At 48.5% G+C, this 18621-nt stretch overlaps 1 protein-coding gene and 1 pseudogene across 3 annotated transcripts in view; one reads left to right on the top strand and one right to left on the bottom strand.

Moving 5' to 3' along the window:
- The window catches only part of UBASH3A (ubiquitin associated and SH3 domain containing A), a 45305-nt gene that overhangs the window by 17487 nt on the left and 9197 nt on the right, over window positions 1-18621 (bottom strand). For 2 of the 3 annotated variants that reach the window (XM_004062856.5, XM_063702775.1), the window contains exons 5-7: window positions 15315-15484; window positions 13328-13536; window positions 5125-5248 (exon numbers count right to left, since the gene is read on the bottom strand). In XM_004062856.5, the coding sequence (XP_004062904.1) occupies window positions 5125-5248; window positions 13328-13536; window positions 15315-15484 (503 nt within the window). Of the gene's footprint in view, window positions 1-5124; window positions 5249-13327; window positions 13537-15314; window positions 15485-18377; window positions 18492-18621 lie in introns of all 3 variants that reach the window. The other variant, XM_004062857.5, reaches the window with a different exon arrangement.
- LOC129529401 (uncharacterized) lies at window positions 14338-14436 on the top strand (annotated as a pseudogene).

The following is an 18621-nucleotide window of genomic DNA, read 5'->3' as shown; positions in this document are numbered from 1 at the left end:
TTCTGGGCATTCTAACATCAAGAAAATGAAAAGAGACAGGATTGGCCCTAGCATGACACATCTGTTTTTCTACTTTTCTGTCTTTTCTAAGTCCTTATCATTCCCATAGAGACGTCTTAGGACATTATCCCTATCTATATTATAATATGTATTGTTATAGTATAGATTACCTATCTATATATCTAGTCTCCTCTCTTGCTGGCACACTTCTTCTGAGAAGCCCTCCAGGACTGCCCTGGTGTTGACACATTGAGGGGCCATCCTTTTATGGCTCCCAGGTATGAATTCTGCTTCTGAGCACCAAGGGGAGAAGCCCTCATCCATCCCCTTGCTGTTTTCCCGTAGCTGGTCATTCTCTGTTTGGCTGAATGCTAAAGGAAAACAGTACTTTATAGTTTATTTACTTCTTCTTGGCATGAGACTGGCCTTGGCAGTGGCCAGCAGCTTCGAGCCAGGGACAGCAGCTCTCTGGCACCTTCCTCCCCGGCCTCAGGCAGCCGCAGGATGGCCTTGGAGCCTTGCAGTTACAGGGCTCACGCCCGCCCTGTTTCTGGGGAGCCTGTGCTTTGGGGAAGTAGCCCAAAGCTCATGCTTGGGGCAGTGAGGCTGGCTATCCTTTGGGAGGGGCCTCCTCTGTGTGGGATGGTGTTGTAGGGGGCTCTGTCCTCAGGGGCTAGGCCACCCTTCTCCCCATGCTGTGCAGGGCTGATCAAGAGGAGGGACTGGCCTTGAGAAGAACCCACTGCAAATGAGATGAAGAGAGTGAATGAGAGCTGAGGATGCTCCCCTGGGACCAGAGAGCAGAGTGCTAGGGGCCGAGCCAGCTAGAGGCCACCAGGACAGCTGCGTGGAGCATAAGCCCTGCACCAGGACCCTGGAGGGAGACACCAGGCTCGGCTGCTTCCCTGGAGGGCACTAATGTGCCAGCTGACACCGGCCCTTCACCTACATTCCCAGCCCCAGAGCCAGGCCCAGGCTATCCAGGGGCATCCATTTCAGAGCAAGAGGTGGGGAGCCCTGCAGCAACACAGGCCCAGTGGTGCTGCCCTCTGGCACCCAGGACTCATGCCTCAACCTCCCTGTGACATGGCACTGCAGGAGGGAGCATGTCACATGCTGGGCCATGAAGCTGCAGTCCACAGCATCCCTGCTTTAGGGAGCTGCAGGTCTCCCTGGGCCAAGGGATGAACATGGAAAGATGAGTCATTAACAGAGATGGTGGGGGCAGAGCGAACAGGGCCTGCCACGGGAGGTGGGCTGTGGGGCCTTCTGGGGACCAAATCCTGCCTGGAGCCTAGGCAACCAGGGATGGACGGGGTAGGGAGGACCCCTGGGCAGGAGGCAGCTCAGACAGGCACTATCCTTGCCCTGCTCCCTCTTGGCCACACAGCTGTCTCTGGGCTAAAATGAGAGGGCGGCTCTTGTGTGTGTTTTCCTACTGAGCAGGGAAAGGAAGAGAGGTGAGGAGAGGTGAGCCTTGTCTGCGTAAACCCTCATACACCAGCCCCAGCATCGCTGTGATTCCCTCCAAATCCTAGAGAGGAAAATGCAAATGTCTTTAACATCCAAACACCCTCGGGGAGGAAGGGACTCATTTTCCACCTGGCCAGTGCAGCTGATCATTCCTGTCTGGACTTTCTTCTGTGAACAGTGATCCAGTCTCAAGGGTCTGCACTAACTGGCCACTCGCTCTGGCAAGAGTGGTTCCCAGTGGTGTCCCTGTACCTAGGGAAGTGATTGGAAACTACTGGGAAGGAAGGGACACCAGAAAGTAGGGTGGGGGCCAATTTCACCTGCCTTGCAAGCATTCTTGGGGTCAGCACCAAGGGCAGCTCCTGCCAGATCCTGTGGATCCCTTGTGAAGTCCACGCTGCCCTGGACAATGCAGAATTTCCAGCTGCTGAAATTTATCAGGACCAGACAGTTCTCAGTGGCCCTGACTAAATTTGGTAGGTGCATAAACTATGGGATTGGTGAGCCAGTGAGAACATTTGCAGTCACCATGCAAACACTTTCTTAGGGTCACTGGGCTGAGTCTTCAAAACGGATATACGGTAAGGCCAAGTGAATAGTATTGCTTTCCCTTATTGGAGAACTTCAGTTGTTTGTTTCAGGATAGAAACATGCATCTCCTGGGGAAGAGCTTCAGGGGAAGGTTTGTCTTGCTATCTTGCTCTCTTGCATGTGAAGTGTGGTTATGCAGAGGTTGCCTACACTGACACCAAGAGGCAGCACCCACCACCCCTATCCCAGAATGAATATTAAAACATCCTAGAGAGCTGTAGAGAGCTGATCTGCAAGTAGATTGCAAAGCATGCATGCGCTTGGAAACTCATTCTGCCTAGTAACAAAGTCCCTGAAGTTTTCAACTTGCTGGCTGAAGTTTTGGATTTGGGGTATTTTCTTCCTGGAAGAGCTCAGAGCATTTTAAATGTTCTGTGGAGCTTTGCCACAGGAATATGATGATAAAGCAAAAGAAAGCCCTGTGGGGAGTGGAATGGACTGACCCCTGGGATCTGTGGAGTAAGGCAGGGCTGCACCAATTCTCTAGACAGAAGGTGCTGCATTGGTGTCCTGGGGCTGCCATAACAGGCTGGGTGGTGCAAAGCAAGAGACATTTATTCTCTCACAGCTCTGGAGGCTGGAAGTCCAAAGTCAAGGTGTTGGCAGGGCCATGCTCCCTCTGACGTTCTAGGGGAGAATTTATTCTTTGCTTCCTCCAGCTCCTGGTGGCCCCAGGTGTTCCTTGGCTTGTGGCCACATTGCTCCAGTCTCTGCCTCTGTGGCTGCATGGCCTCCTCTGCTGCTGTATCAGATCCCCTCTGCTTTTCTCTCATCAGCACACTCGTGATGGGGTTTAGGGCCCTCCTGGATGACCCAGGATCATTTCCCCATTTCAAGACCCTCCACTCAATCCCATCTGCAGAAACTCTCTTTCCTAATAAGGTCACATGCACAAGTTCCCGGGCTTAGGGCATCACCTCTGGGGCCATGATTCTACCAGACCTGTGGCCAGTTGTCTTTTCTTACTGTAGGGAAGGGGTGAAATCCCTACAGAGAAGACCGTGTGAGGGGGGCCAGTTCACAGGCAGATGCATGTTCTGTTTTCAGCCATTGAAACCACGGTTTAGACACAGGCTGAGCTACGAGCAGAGAATTCCATTCCAGGCTCTCCCCCTACCCAATACCTGGGTACTTCTCCACAGTACCCAGGTATTGGGTCAAATGTTATTTTAGATGTCACTGTGAAGGTATTTTTTTAAAATGAGATTAACATTTAAGTCACTAGGCTGAGTAAAACAGAATGGTCTCTGTTTTACTCCAGATGATAGGGTTGTTGGACTCAATCTTTTTAAATAGCTGAAAGTCCTTATTAAAAACATTTAAAGCTTTTTAAATCAGCTTTTTAAATCCCCAGGCCACAGCCCTGGGGAGTCTCGGCTCTCCCAAGTCTGGGCCTTTCTCACATGGTGAACGCTGATCGCCATTTCACATGGACCCAGCTTCAGAGACACATTCTTGATTTCTCAAGAAAAGGCCTCCTCACCCAGCCACCAAGGCTGCAAAGACCTGCCAAGGCCACTTAGCTTTGGGCTAATTTGCACCAGCTGCCAGGAGGCGCAAATGGCGACAGGGACGCTGCATGTGGGTTGACTGTTGAGCTTCCACAGCAGAAGTTTACTCTCCCACAGTCCTGGGGGCTGGAGGTCAGAGATGATGGTGTTGCCAGGGCTGGTTCCTTTTGAGACCTCTTTCTGGGGCTTGCCGGTGGTGTCCCCTCCCTGTGTTCTCACAGGGCCATCCCTCTTGTGTGTCTGTTTCCTCATCCCCTCTTCTTATAAGGGCAACAGTCAGATTGGATCAGATTGCATCACCTGTGTTGCCTCATTTAACCTTAAATACCTCTTTAAAGGCCTTGTCTACAAATACAATCACATTCAGTGAGACTGGGGGTTAGGACTTCGAGATAGGAATTTTGGAGGCACACAATTTAATCCGTAACAGAGGGTGAGCGTTGACCTTAGGGTGAGCCACTGACAAGTCCCGGCAGAGCCTTCCTTTGGTTGTTCTGGAGATTTATGGACCAGGCACCAGGCTGGGCCCTGGGGACTAGGGAATAAGCCAGGCTACTGTGACCCCACCCTCTGGGCACAATAGTTTCTCCGTACCAGGGGCCTGGCCGTGGTGGGCACTGGATGGCCCATCTCACGTAATCCTTGCAACAATCTGGTGGGAGGGTGGTTAGGAGTCTGTGTGCTCTCCGACAAGCTTCCTAGCCTCCATGAGCCCCAGTTTTCAGATCTGTAAAATGGGTAGGGGGCAGGAATAGCACCTCCGGTGTCGATCGGGGATAGCAGGGATGAGAGATCCTAAAGTAACGTGTGCGGCACATGGCAGGGCACAGGCGGACGAATTTGGGAAGAACAAGGACAGAGAGGCATTTCCACTACTGTGGCAACCAGACAAAGGCCAGCAGCAGGTACAGCCCCTTCCTGAGGGCTCCTCTGTAAGGAGTGTGAAGCTTCAGATCACAGGACAGGGATCTGGGATGTGATATCACTTGTTTGCCTTCAGGGAGGGGCTGCCTGCTCCTTGGTGTCCCTGCCTGGCAGCCTGCACTCCTGGATGTGCCCCATGAGGGTGGCCGGCTCGGGGTGCCCTGCTGTATACTGGACCCTGGCCTGAGTCTGCTGAACCCCAGGTTATGGAGAGTTTTGCCTCAAAAGATGAGGGGCCAAGGCACCGGGGCAGGTGACGTCTTGGGGGCCTCTTGGCTCATGAATGAGGGAATGGGATGAGAACTCGGGATTCAGGGCAGTGCTGTGTCCCTGCCTCTTCCTTGCCCCGTGTCCTGGTGCCATGACTGAAGCTGCCTTGAGGAGCTCAAGGTGGGGCACTCTGCCATGAAGGGGTGGCTCCCTGTCTGCCCAGAGCAGACAGACCAGGGCAGGACCCCCTGGCACCCTCAGACCTGGGAGGCCCCCTTGCTGACCACGCTCTAGGGCAGGGAGGATGTGTCTGTGGAACAAAAGCTACACCTACGAAGCTGCGTCCACCGTGAAGTTAATACAAAGTGTAGTTTTGCTTAGTTTACTTAAAAGAAAAAAGGGAATGTTCTATTACCTGCAAGGCCTGTAAGCTGCTAAGACTCCTCGCCGTTTGTGGAAGAAATTCCCCGCTGCATCTGCTGCTGGCTTCACCATCCCTTCTGGAGTTCAGGTCTGTGGCTAGACTGAAGGTGTACATCCTGCGGGGGAAGGAAAGCACGGCTTGAACAGAAATGAGACCATGTTGTTGCCATGGAGACCCAGCATCTGGTCATGTATGTACTTGAGAATGTCCGGGACAACCTCAGCAGAAAGGTTCCCATGAGCACAAAATGAAGTAGCGTGTGCAAAGTGCTCAGGACTCAGGAAGTGTGGATGATGTGTTTGTTTTATTACAATGATCACCGTCTATGATGGGTAATTTTACATGTCAACGTGGCTAGGCCACAGTACCCGGGTATTGGGTCAAATGTTATTTTGGATGTCACTGTGAAGGTATTTTTTTAGAATGAGATTAACATTTAAGTCACTAGGCTGAGTAAAGCAGAGACCACCCTTCAGATGATGGGGCTGTTGGACTCCATGGTGCTGGCTCAATCTTTTTAAATAGCTGAAAGTCCTTATTAAAAACATTTAAAGCTTTTTAAATCAGAAAATGGTCCTTGAATGTCTCGACACATCACTGTGAGTGGGTCTCATCCAACCAGTTGAAGGCCTTAAGAGAAAACAAACTGGGGTCCCATGAGGAAGGGGAAATCCTGCCTTCAGACCACCTTTGGACTTGAGCTGTAACCTCAACGCTTCCCAGGGTCTCCCATCTGCCGGCCTGCCCTGCAAATTGTGGACTTGCCAGGCTCACAGTCTTGAACCAATTCCTTCAACTAGATCTCTCTCTCTCTTTCTCTCTCGGTCACTCTCTGTCTCTCTGTCTTTGTCTCTGTCTCTGTCTGTGGGGAACCCTGACTAATACACCATCCCCTTTGATCCACTCTGGGAGGAACTGACACACCGCCACAGTTTACTGTTCTCAGCCATGCACAGGGCATGTTTCTACTTATCCAGCCCATTTGCAAATGTTTGCATTTCTCCCGTAGAGGTCTCAAGTCCCCACATTCTCATAAAACCAGCAGTAGCTCCCACGCCTCCACCGAGACCCATCCAGAGCCAGGAAGGGCATCTTTTCTTCTGCAGCTCAGTACCTGCGTTGCACCTGATCTTCTCACACTATTACCTGCCCTGTCTCCATCTGTAAACTATGGCAGGTCCAGGCCAATTTACTTTGCATCTTCTCAAGCTGTCAGATGCCAATAGATAGGAAATGCACACTTGAGTTGATCCTAAGTAGACCAAGAATATAGATAGTCTCATTGGAACAATCGACAGTTTCCTCTTCAAATTAACATGCTCAGAGCAGTGAGGCACAATTCATAGCCCCACATTAGCACAGGAAATATTGGTTGGTTTCCCCTTCCTGAGGGCAAGGCGAGGGCACCCACAGCCTCCCTGCGGCTCGCTCTGCAGACAGTAGGGCTTTGCTATCAACTGATGACATCTGTGAGGTTTACAGAGAGAAACGGAGTGCATTTTGCTAGTCTTTCAAATGAAATACGATCAAGATTATGCTGTGAACATGGGTGATGGAAGGAGAAAGAAGAGAGCTTAGCATTTTCACATTTCCATTTTTCTCTTTAACTTAAGAGAGCCTCTTGACGGTAGCTTACACCGTGAAACAGACGTGTTTGAATTCTCCCTGGTTCTTAAAAGGACACAGCTGCCATCTGGGGGTTGCATCACTACGTCCCTGTGTTCATTTCCTGGAGTGGCCATAACAAAGTCCCACAGCTGAGTGGCTTCAACGACAGCCACAGATGCCCTCATAGTCCTGGAGGCTGCGAGTCTGAGGTCAAGCCATCGCTGAGGCTGGTTTCTCTTGAGGCCTCTCTCCTTGGCTTGTAGACAGGTACCTTCTCCTCGTGTCCTCACAGGCTGTCCCTCTGTGTGTGTCTGTGTCCTCATTTCTTCTTATAAGGACACCAGACGTATTGGATCAGGGCCCATTCTAATGCCCTCATTTGAACTTAGTCACCTCTTTAAAGACCCTGTCTCCAAATAAGGTCACATTCTGAGGTGTTAGGGGTCAGGACCTCCACATATGAATGTTGGCAGGATGCAATTTAGCCCTTAATTGTACCTTTCTTATGTCTGAGATATTTGCTGTAAACTTGCTCTGAGGTTTTTGAAGTAATCTGCTGTGTCTGTCTTCAGTGTTGGGAAAGTCCTCATCTTGACTGGGGGATGGCACTTATCCTCCTGAGCCCTCACACTCAAGCCCCCCTGTTCTTTGTCCCACAGGGGTGCTCCCTCTGCTCTCCTGGACAGAGGATTGGAAGCTGCTGTGGTTTGTGAATACGGTCCTCCATCACCAGTCTCTCCAGGCCATCTCTGATCTTCAAAGCAATGGACAAACATCACAGTGTGATTTTGCGGTAGATAAGTCCAAAGAATCCCTGCACCGTCTGGCACGGAGGCTGAGGCTGGGGTCATTATAGTGGTGATGGGTGACTGATGTGTTAATTGACAAGTACTATGCATCAGAGCTGCAGACTCGTACCTGGAAAGGTGCCCTCTGTGGCGGGCAGGGGGATTCCTCCTGGTGCGCCTGCAGGTCTGTTTCCAGGCACTGTAACGCCAGTGGTTCTGCTGCCTGGATCGTGCAAGTGTGAGTCCTGACCAGGGCTCGTAGGAAGTAATTATTCAACATCTGCACAGCTATCTGTCAGTCCACGGGTCAGTTGGCCTCTGGACATTGCTGTCTGACCCCATTTTCCACTAATGAATATGTCAGTGATGTGGGGAGACATTCAAGGATCATTTTCCGATTTTGAAAGCTTTAGATGTTTAATAAGGACTTTCAGCAGTTTGAAAAGATTTAGCCAGCACAGTGGAGTCCAACAGCTCCCATCATCTGCCTCACTGGCCCATAAGCACAGATCACAGCTTGTCAGGGTGTCTTGCTGCTCTCCCAGCCACAATGAGGTTGCTTCCAAAGCAGGACCAATCAGACAACCCACAGCACCTAGCCCAGTGCTTATTTCTCTTTCCTTTCATTGCAATTTTCGTTAATGCTGATTAATTCTCAAGAGAAAGTTCCTCTGGAAAGAATAGTCCCAGAAATGTCAGGCATAAAAGCTGGAATGGTTATGTTGATGGCAGGTGTCTAATGTATTAATTGTGAAGTGAAAAGTATCATAGCCGCTGACTCATCTTCTGCAGAGTCTTTGTGGTTCCTCTGTGACCGTGAAACTCTCCCATCCCGGGCGGAGAGCGAAGGACATGCTAAATGATGCGGGGCCACAGGGGAGCCCCAACCCTCCTGAAATTGAGATGGTTAGTTAGGGCATAGCCAGCATCTCCTCTCTATTCCTTAAACTGTTGATTGGATCAGGTGATGAACTGAGCTTGCAAGAAAGCAAGAGCTTCCTTGATTGCACAACGTCACCTGGCCTCCTGGGCCTGAGTCTTCTCACCTCTCAAGCAGGGGAGCTGCCTTCGGTTATCTCTACAATCCCTTGTGGCACCCACATCCTGTGATTTTGATGTGGCCCCTGGACCCACGGACATGTCTATGTCAGCAAATTGTGTTTCTCCTGAACCGCTGGTCTGCACGCATCTGGGATGGCCATGACTGTTGGTTGAATGTGTGTCTGTTTTCTCATTGGATGTGGGAAAGCTTGGAGCTGGGAGCTCACAGTGCACGCCATGGTATGGACAAACCTCAGCCCTGGCTTTGTCTAGCTTTTCCACCTTTACTCTCCCTTTGACCCAGCTTTCTTACATTCTCTTCTTGAAATTTAAAATGGATTAATTTATGTTTTGAGTAAGTAATGCATTTATATGCTTCATACATTTAAACATTATGAAATGGTCGTGTTTGAAAAGACTCCCTCCCATTTCTGTTCCATTCTCCTGGCTCCCACTCCCAACACCCACCGGTAACCATGGTTTGAAGTTTCTAGACACTCTCCCTTCCAGGGAACCTTTAGGCATACACGTGTATAGAAATACATATTGTGCACATGTATTTACAGACAGTTATGTGTTTCTCTCCCCTTCCCCCACAAGTATATCATGCCATACACATCGTTCTGCAACTTATTTTTTTCATTTATCAATAAATCTTGCATATTTTTTCAAATCAATATATAAAATTCTCCCTTTTAATTATTTTAAAGCTGCAAATATTTTATTGTATGGATGTGTCATAATTTAATTTATGGACTTATTTTTAAATTTTAATGATCTCTTCTATAGGCAGTTGAGGTCATAGTTGAAAGCCCAAGCGTGGGATTAGGTATAAGACTGGAATCCGGCTTCCTCTGCTCACTTGCTGTGTGAACATAGGCAAGTGAGTTGATCTCTTTGTGTCTCATCAACTATAAAGTGGAGCAATAAAAGTGCCTATCCAGGGGGTATTGGAGAAGTAAATCAGTTAATAAGGGAAATGCATGGCACAGAGCCAGGCACAGGGGGTGATGTTAGTGTGCAAAGCTATTGGACATCTCTTAAGCTGCCTTAAAATAGATTTAAGTGGATTAGGAGTCAACACATCAATAAATAAAGACATGTGACTACGGCTGCATTTTTCATCCCACATTTGTATTTTGTGGTCCTAAGTTCTTATTCATTAGGGTAAGAAGTTAAATGGCCTCAAGAGAAGATGATATGGAATGTCATGTATGCACAGCTGTGGGGCTTTGGCTGGAATCTGCTCTCCTTGAATGTCAAGTGGCTATTATGTTTAGTGGGGGAGCCCAGGGACATAGATACTGTTCCTGGCTTGTTATACAAATCTCAGTGTATGAATAATTAGCAAAAAGAAATATAATACCTAAAGAAATCAGCCATAAAGTCGCCAAATCTCCTTTTATAAATATTTCAGACAATACTTCCATTATTTTTACTACTATTTCTTGCAAATTCTAATCATTTCACCAAGAGCTTCTATCAGGTACTATTAAACCATCTTTTCTTTTCTTTTTTGGGGGGTTTGGATAAAAATGACCAATATGCAATCATTTATTTCAGCTCTTCAAAATATGTTCTTTCTTAATTTACTTAAAATGCTAGTCTTATCCACACAGAGCCTTATCCATATAGCCTCTGACATTTTTTAAGTAGCTTTTAATGACTACTCAAATAAAATGTCACAATTTTCATAGTTTTGCCATGTGCATGAACCTCATTAGGAAGGGTACAGAAAATAATTCCCTGGATGTATAGATGCTGGAAATAGATGTCCACAGCAAATGTCCAGCACAGATCTGAAAATCTATAGATTGAGTAGATGCTGATACATCTGTGTTCAACTTAATGATTTATTTATTTGTCAGGGTGGTGGGGGGAACCCTAGAGAAGCTGTGGAGCATTTTAGGAGAGAATTAAACAAATGAGTGAAATATAAAATGGTTTTAAGACCTCCTGCCTGGAGACAGAGGGATGGCCACGATGGTGTTTTTCCAGGCTCTCTTCCCCAGCCACACAGCTCTGAAGGTTCCAGGAAGTCCAGAACCACAAAATAGGGTTTTTCTGTGTATTTCTGCCCTTCTCCTCCCACTCTCATCAGTCAGTTGTTCCAACCATCAGTCTTGACACCTGCAAGAGCTCCACCCCAACATGCACACCCATGAGGCTGAGCAGCTTTTCTCTTTTTTCACCATGTGTACTCTGACCTCTGCCTGCTCTCTCCACTCTCCTAACTGGAACCTGGGAGAAGAGAGTGAAAAAGCTCACAAGAGCCACCTTAACACTTTGCAATGGCTTTATGGTGTGGCAACTTGGCCAGACTGAATGACAGTTCCTAGACTTCCTTTTTAGCACATGTCTGATCAGGGTGGGCTACAAGAGGCATTCTCATGAGAGCTGGAGGATGGAAGGGAGGCAGTAGCCATCCTAAGCATCACACACAGCCTTCCTAGCCATCCCATCAAATGCTAGTCTAGGTGCTGCTGGAAGGAGATTTTACAAATGTGACTAGAACGCCTAATCAGTTGAACTTAAATTAATCAAAAGCAAGGTTATTCTGAGCAGGCCTGACTTATGCAGTTGGAAGACATTTTTAAAAAACTTAGGCTTTCCTCACACTCAGAGACTTCAATAGCAGCTGTGTCTGTGACTGCTCTCCCATCACCTGGGTGGTCCTTCCAACTGCCACATGTGGACAACAAGCTTCAGCTTGCCCATGGGTTTTCAGCTTGAGTAGGATCCTCCCTTCTTGCCTGTCTGCCCTTGCTTAGCTAGCCCCAGTAATTCCATAAGGCAATTCATTGTAGTAAATCAATATAGATGTGTGTATACATATATACCTTTCCATATATATATGTGTGTGATACATGTGTATATAATATAAAATACTATGTATGTAGAGTCAGCCCTTTGTATCTGGAGGTTCTGCATTTGTGGATTCAACCAACTGCAGGCCAAAAATATTCAAAAGATTAATCAATTAAAAAATAGCAATACAATTTAAAAAATACAAATAAAAAACAATACCGTATAACAACTATTTGCATAGTATTTATATTGTATTATATATCACAAGTAATCTAGAGATGATTTAAAGGATACAGGGTGATGTGCATAAGTTGCATGTAAATACTACAGCATTTTATATCGGGGACTTGAGAACATGAGGATTTGGGTATCTGTGGGGGTCCTGGAGCCAATCCCTTGCAGATAAAGGGACAACTGTACATATACTTATACGTATTATATATTGTATGAAAGTGACTGGTTCTGCATCTCTGGTTAAACCTTTACTAAATTTGGTATCAGGAATGGGGTGTTGTTCTAACAAACAGAGGATGTTCTTCAACTTCAGATGGGGTTTATGTTCCAACAAACCCATCATAAATTGAAAATGCATTTAATGCACCTAACCTACTGAACATCACAGCTTGGCCTAGCTTACCTTAAACACGCTCAGAACTCTTACAGTAGCCTATGATAGGGCAGAATAATCTAACACAAAGCCGATTTTATAATCAAGTGTTGAGTATCTCATGTAATTCGCTGAATGTTGGACTGAAAGTGTAGCACAGAATGACTGTATGGGCACTTGAAGTACAGTTTCTATTGAACCCATATCACTTTCGTACCATTATGAAATCCTAAGCCAAACCATTGTAAGTTGGAAACCTTCTGAACTTAAAATGTGGAAACCACTTTGGGACTTGGCAGTGAGTAGAGGCTAAGAGACTTTTGAGTAGCACGGCAGAGAAAGCCCAAATCACCATGAACAGACTGCTAGAGGAAATAGGGATGCTAAAGGTGAATCCTCCGGGGAGAACTCAGAAAGGAATGTGACAGGTGTTCCAGGAAATCGGAGCAAGGAGGATCCTTCCCATGTGTGCCAGAGAGTTTCATGAAATTGTCCATGGAGAGCAGGACTTGTAAGCGATGATGTTGGTCACATAGCTAAGGCTATTTCCAAACAAAGTGTTAAGTGTATCACCTGGTTTCTTCATGTCATTTATAGTGAAGCGGGAGAGGAAAGAGATAAATTGAGGGAAGAACATTGAACAAAAAAGAACCAGTATCTGATGATTCTGAAAATCCTTAGCCTCACCAGATGATGCTAAAGGTGCTAAAATTAAGAGATTCTTCAGCTGATGAAGAAGCAACTCACCAGGAGCCCTACAGCTTCAAGGAAATCACTTCCACCAACAACTGTGTATGCTCAGGCGAGGGTGTGAAGCCTCAGCGGGGAGCCCAGCCCTGGCAGGCACATTGATTACAGCCTTGAGACCCTGAGCTGAGGACCCAGTGAAGCTGGACTCTGATTCTCAACCCATAAATACAATAAGATAATAATTGCACTTTGTTTTAGTGGTAATTTATTATACAGTCATAGAAAACTAATAATACACCCTAGGACTTTACATTTCACACACGGAGCAGAAGAATAAATAAACCCAAGCTCAGGACCTCTGAGTATAATTTATTATGTGTGTGATAAAGAAGTAGTATTTTGCAGTAATTTGGGGATTACCATCTCAAATTACTCTAATGCAGAGTAATTCATTCTTTTTTGAATGTTATCATCAGAAAACCAGGGACGAACCAAGATGTTTACTATATACCTGCAGGAATAATTTTGCCAGCATAGAGAATGCAATTTTACCAATAATGGAATGGTCCAGAAGCACACTGTTGGCAGGTGGGCACTCTCACACAGTAACTCAGAGAGAGATGACGGGGCTGCAGCCAGAGGCAGCACTCACCTGTGCTTCACCCACGTGTCAGACTCGCTGGCTCGATCCGTGTAGTTTTCCGGCAGGAAGCCCCGGCAGCCCGTCCGCTGTGAGATCCCAATCACCCAGCCCTCGCTGGCTTCGTCCTGCTGCGTGGGGTCCACAAAGATGTAGTCACCAGGACTTAGCGTCAGCTCATCCACATTCTGGGGTTTGTACTGGAATAGGGCTCTCAGGGTCTAGAAAAGAGGCAAAGGGGTTTCACGTCTCGAGCAAAGATTTACATTGGAAAATGGCAGCAATAGGAGGCCTATCACCTGCCACCTCCTGCTTTCTGCCCCTCCAATGTGTTCTGTGTCTCCAAGACTCCATCCAAAGCTTTGTCTGGCAATATACAGCACAGAATGTAATGAAACGCAGCATAGAATTCTTTGCATAGATTTAGAAATACATTTTGGGGCCAGGCGCGGTGGCTCACGCCGGTAATCCCAGCACTTTGGAAGGCCGAGTTGGGTGGATCACAAGGTCAGGAGTTTGAGACCAGCCTGGCCAATATGGTGAAACCCCGTCTCTACTAAAAATACAAAAATTAGCCGGACATGGTGGCGGGTGACTGTAGTCCCAGCTACTTGGGAAGCTTGAGGCAGGAGAATCACTTGAACCTGGGAGGCGAAGGTTGCAGTGGGCGCAGATCGCTCCACTGCATTCTACCCTGGGTGACAGGGTGAGACTCCCTCTCAAAAAAAAAAAAAAAAAAAGAAAAAGAAAAAAAGAAATACATTTTGGGATCTATCCATCATCTTTCATCTAGGTACTTTTTTGTCTACAAAAGATCTGAAGGCATAAGCAGACTTTCACATCCGCCTTCCTCGGTGTGAGGTTATTGACACCTTCTCATACGATACAGAACATGGTGGATTCATTCACACGTGCTCTCTGGGTCTGAAAGGAGCATCACACACTTCGTTTCTAAACCCATCGATTCATGGGCAGGAAGTCCCAGAATGAGGTTTCACTCAAATCATTCTTTAAAGTGAATTGTGCTCACTTTGGCAGCACATATAACTAAAATTGGAATGCTGCAGAGAAGATTAGTACGGCCCCTACATTTAAAAAATAAAGAAATAAAAAAGAATTAATAAGCAAAACATGTATTCATAGATCTTTACAATAGTCCTTTCCTTTCTGTCTGTCTTTTTTTTTTTTTTTGCCAGTCTCGCTCTGTTGCCCAGGCTGGAGTGCAACGATATGATCTCTGCTCACTGCAACCTCCACCTCCCAGGTTAAAGTGATTCTTCTGCCTCAGCCTCCCGAGTAGCTGGGATTACAGGTTCGTGCCATCACGCCCGGCTAATTTTTTGTATTTTTAGTAGAGACAGCGTTTTGCCCTGTTGCCCAGGCTGGTCTCGAACACCTGACCTCAAGTGATCCACCTGCCTCAGCCTCCCAAAGTGCTGGGATTATAGGTGTGAGCCACCACACCCAGCTTCCTTTTCTAATATTGGAAATGCTTCTATTTTGTTGTCTGTGCATCTCTAACTCACATATAAAAGAATGCTGGTTGTAAATTGCACAAGAAAGAGAATGGCTTTAAAGAAGCAATAGAAATTTTCCTTGCTACTAACATATCTCCCTTGGAGGGCTCCAGGGGGTACGTGCTGTCAGGTGAGTGGCCGTTCACTCATCTGCTTCTTTTTTTGAGACGTCTCGCTCTGTAGCCCACACTGGAGTGCAATGATGCTATCTCCGCTCGCTGCAAGCTCCGCCTCCCGGGTTCACTCCATTCTCCTGCCTCAGCCTCCTGAGTAGCTGGGACTACAGGTGCCTGCCACCACGCCTGGCTAACTTTTTGTATTTTTAGTAGAGATGAGGTTTCACCATGTTAGCCAGGATGGTCTCCATCTCCTGACCTCATGATCCGCTGCCTCTGCCTCCCAAAGTGCTGGGATTACAGGCGTGAGCCACCGAGCCCAGCCCATTCATCTGCTTCTTATGAGCCCCTGCTCAGCTCTCTCACCTGGTAGTGCACAAAGCGCATGTCTCGGGAGTAGAGTGCTGCCGTCCACTGGCAGCTGTGGCCCAGGGGGATGGCTCTGGCCAGCTGCTCCAGCGTCCTCTGGTGGTGGGGGTAGAACTTGTGGGCCAAGGTCAGATGCAGCTGCTTGGTGCAAGGCTTCACGGAGCAGTCTGTGAAATCAGGGAAACACAGAGGGTGCCAGGGCACCGTTACCTAAATGCCTCCTTCCTCCGACCTCCATGCTTCCTCCACAAGGCAAGGGCTCTCAGAACTCAGAGCTCATTTGGCCCGCTGAGAACTCACATCATAAAGGAGATGGCTGGATCCCTGCAGATTTTTCCAGGAAGTAGGAAAGAGGAGGATATGGAGATGTGGGTTCAGGGTCTTGGGGGCCTATTGGTTTGCAGGCTAGCTGCCCGAACGCATGATTCAGATGCACAGAGTAAACGGCTACTCCATTCCCCGGGGTGTGCACGTTACCCAGTGGCCTGGACTTGCAGGCCCGAGCTCCAGTTCAACGGCTTTTTGTTTAATTGTAGAGTTTCAAGAAGAAAACTCTTTAGGCAACAAAACTATAAAACACACAGTGTCTTTAAGGTTCACCTTGTTTTGGTGAAGCAGGAAGTCCTGGGAGTGGCTGAGCCTCAGGTCTTTTTGGGTGTCCTCTGCCCCTGTGGCCCTAGCCCTCCCTGGTCCTGCAAGGGGCTCTCGGGTCAGTCTGAGCAGAGCATCTGGCATCACCGAAGCAGCCAGGATCTGATTTCAATTGAGCTACAAAGTATTTTATGTCCTAGGGAGGCGGTCTGTGTCTTGACGGGAACACCACAAACTTTGGTGTCGGACAGACCTAGTTTTAGGCTGCAATGTGCCCCCTTTTTGCAGGGTGACCTTGACCGAGCCTCTGGGCCTGGCCCAATTTCTGCTTCAGCAGCATTTGCTGGAGGGCGGCAGCGCCTGCTCGCCAAGTCTGCAGTGGGAAATCAGCCTCCTAACCTAAAGTTTCCTGCTAGAGACGCTGTGTCGGTGCACAGAGGTACCCTGCCCCCACTCCACGGCAGGGCACTTACAAACAGGATCTGCTCACCCCCTAAAAAAGGTCAAGGGTGATGCAAGCCTTTCCCTGGAGCCCCAAAGTTGGGGCTCACTGCTGTCTCCCACGTGACAGGTGAGCCTTTAGAGGCAAATGGGACGCTCCCACGGTCTCTAGGAAAGCTGGGGCACTGAGGCTGCGCAGCCCAGAGCAGCGTGAGTGTGTAGGTGGCGGGGAAATTCCTTTTCTGACTTTTGTTTTTAGCAGTCGGGGAGGACTGCCTTGCCATGTGAGTGAGTGTGGCCTGGGAAAGACCCACTGCAGGTTGCTGACGTCAGAGTGAGTCACACCGACTTCTGAACGGGCCCTTGCGTTTCCTTCTCTCTGCAGACCTGTGCCTATGGGTACGTTTCACTGGGGAGGGCCAACGCGGGCAAGGGGGCCTCATGCATTTGCCCCAAGAGGGACCTCGGCCACTTCAGAGCAGTGACTGGTCACTTATCACTGAGAGAGTTCCCTCCACCCTCTCGGTGTCAGGCTGAGAGCATGGGCCATGGAAGGGCAGGACACAGCCTGCTCAGGGTCGGCGCGTGGATGTGAGGTCAACGCTGGCTCCCACAGGAAGTGGGGCTGCCCAGCATGAACCCAGGCAGCACGGAGCAGGACAGAGGTGGGTTCAGGTCCCAGCTCCGCCAGCCTGGTTAGGGGACTAGATTGGTTTCAAACAACAGAAATGTATTGTCTCCCATTTCTGGAGACTAGAGGTTCAAAATCAAGGTGTTGGCAGGGCTGCGCTCTCCCTGAAAGCTCCCGGGAAGAGTCCTTCCTGGCTTCTTCCAGTTTCCGGTGGCCCCAGGCGTCCCTTGGCTTGTGGCTACATCACTCCAGTCTCTGCCTCAGTCGGCACATGGCTTCTCTGTGTCTCTGTGCGGCCTCTACACTTATGGGAACCCACCCTAATCCAGTGTGACCTCCTCCCAACCAATTGCATCTGCACAGGCCCTATTCCCAAGTGAGGTCACATTCCGAAGTTCCTGGTGGACATCCATTTTTAGGGGACACCGCTCTACACACCACAGGACCTTGGGCAAGCCCTTCACCCTTTGCAGCCTCAGTCTTCCTGTTTTTAAGATGCTGCCAATGAGGTTCACTGGGGGAGGGCCTGGGTGTGAAAGAGCCATCATTTGATAAAGGATATTAATCCACAAAGACCGGGGGTGACTTTCTAATTATTCAGCAGATTCGATCTCCAGACTCACAAGCTGCCATCCAAGTGGAAGCCCAGGATTCAGGGATGGATTTACAGGCCAGGATCTGTGCTTCATACATGTCTGAGCACAGACAGACACACTCCCAGAGAGAGAAAGTGGGGAGCCCTCCCACCAAGGCACTGCAGCCTCGTCAGATTTTAGAGTCGGCAAATCTCAGCAATACTGAGTGCCTTCTGTGTCCCGGGAACTATGGCGGGATGGGCCACAGACTCAGGCAACATTGTTCTTGAAGATTGAGAACCCTCATTGTTTTGTAGAGAAAGAAAAAGAGACAGAGAGAGTGGACATGACTTGATTAAGGTCATGCCACTCATCAAGGACACAGAAAAAAATCACATCTTCTGATGTCAAGTCCACAATCCTTTCCACTAAACCCCAGTGGTAGCCTTGGTCTCCAGGCCAGGGCTGGTGTTTGGAGAGAAGGGAATTTTGATGATTCTCAATATGAGTCTAAATAACCTTTCCCCGGAGAGGCCAAGGAGAGAGCACTAAGCTCATACTGAAAATACAGAAATAAGTCACGTAGGACTTGTGTGTCTCCCACTCAAGGCCGGGGTGGGGAGGCCCTGACTCCCGGTGTGCACCAGCCTCCAACCCCATCACAGTCACCCACTCAGGCTTGATGCTTGGCACACCCTTCTGGGGCACTTTCCCAGGCTGTTGGCATATAGCTAAGCATTTTAAAAACCACATAATGCGAACAAGGCTATTCCCGCCTAAAGAGAAGACCAAAGCTGGTCCGGAAGCTTTCTAATGGCTTACATTTTTGAAGGATGTAGTGGCTCACGAAGGAGGCTCTAGTTAAATTGCTCAGCCTCAGGTTAGGGCCATGTCCAGGCACCTGGCTGAAAATCCAGAAGCGGGAAACGGAAGTGCCTGGGTGAGGACAGGTGCAGCCACTGAGCCTGGAAGAAAGCCCACCCAGCCATCCCACCATTGCTGCTGGGCTCTGCTCCCCTGGAACCCACCCACTGCATCCATGTGCCGGGGGCTAGTCCCTGCCACA

This window comes from Gorilla gorilla, chromosome 22 (genome assembly GCF_029281585.2).
Source record: "Gorilla gorilla gorilla isolate KB3781 chromosome 22, NHGRI_mGorGor1-v2.1_pri, whole genome shotgun sequence".
NCBI classification, from domain to species: Eukaryota; Metazoa; Chordata; class Mammalia; order Primates; family Hominidae; genus Gorilla; species Gorilla gorilla.
This window is presented reverse-complemented; position numbering and strand designations above follow the sequence as displayed.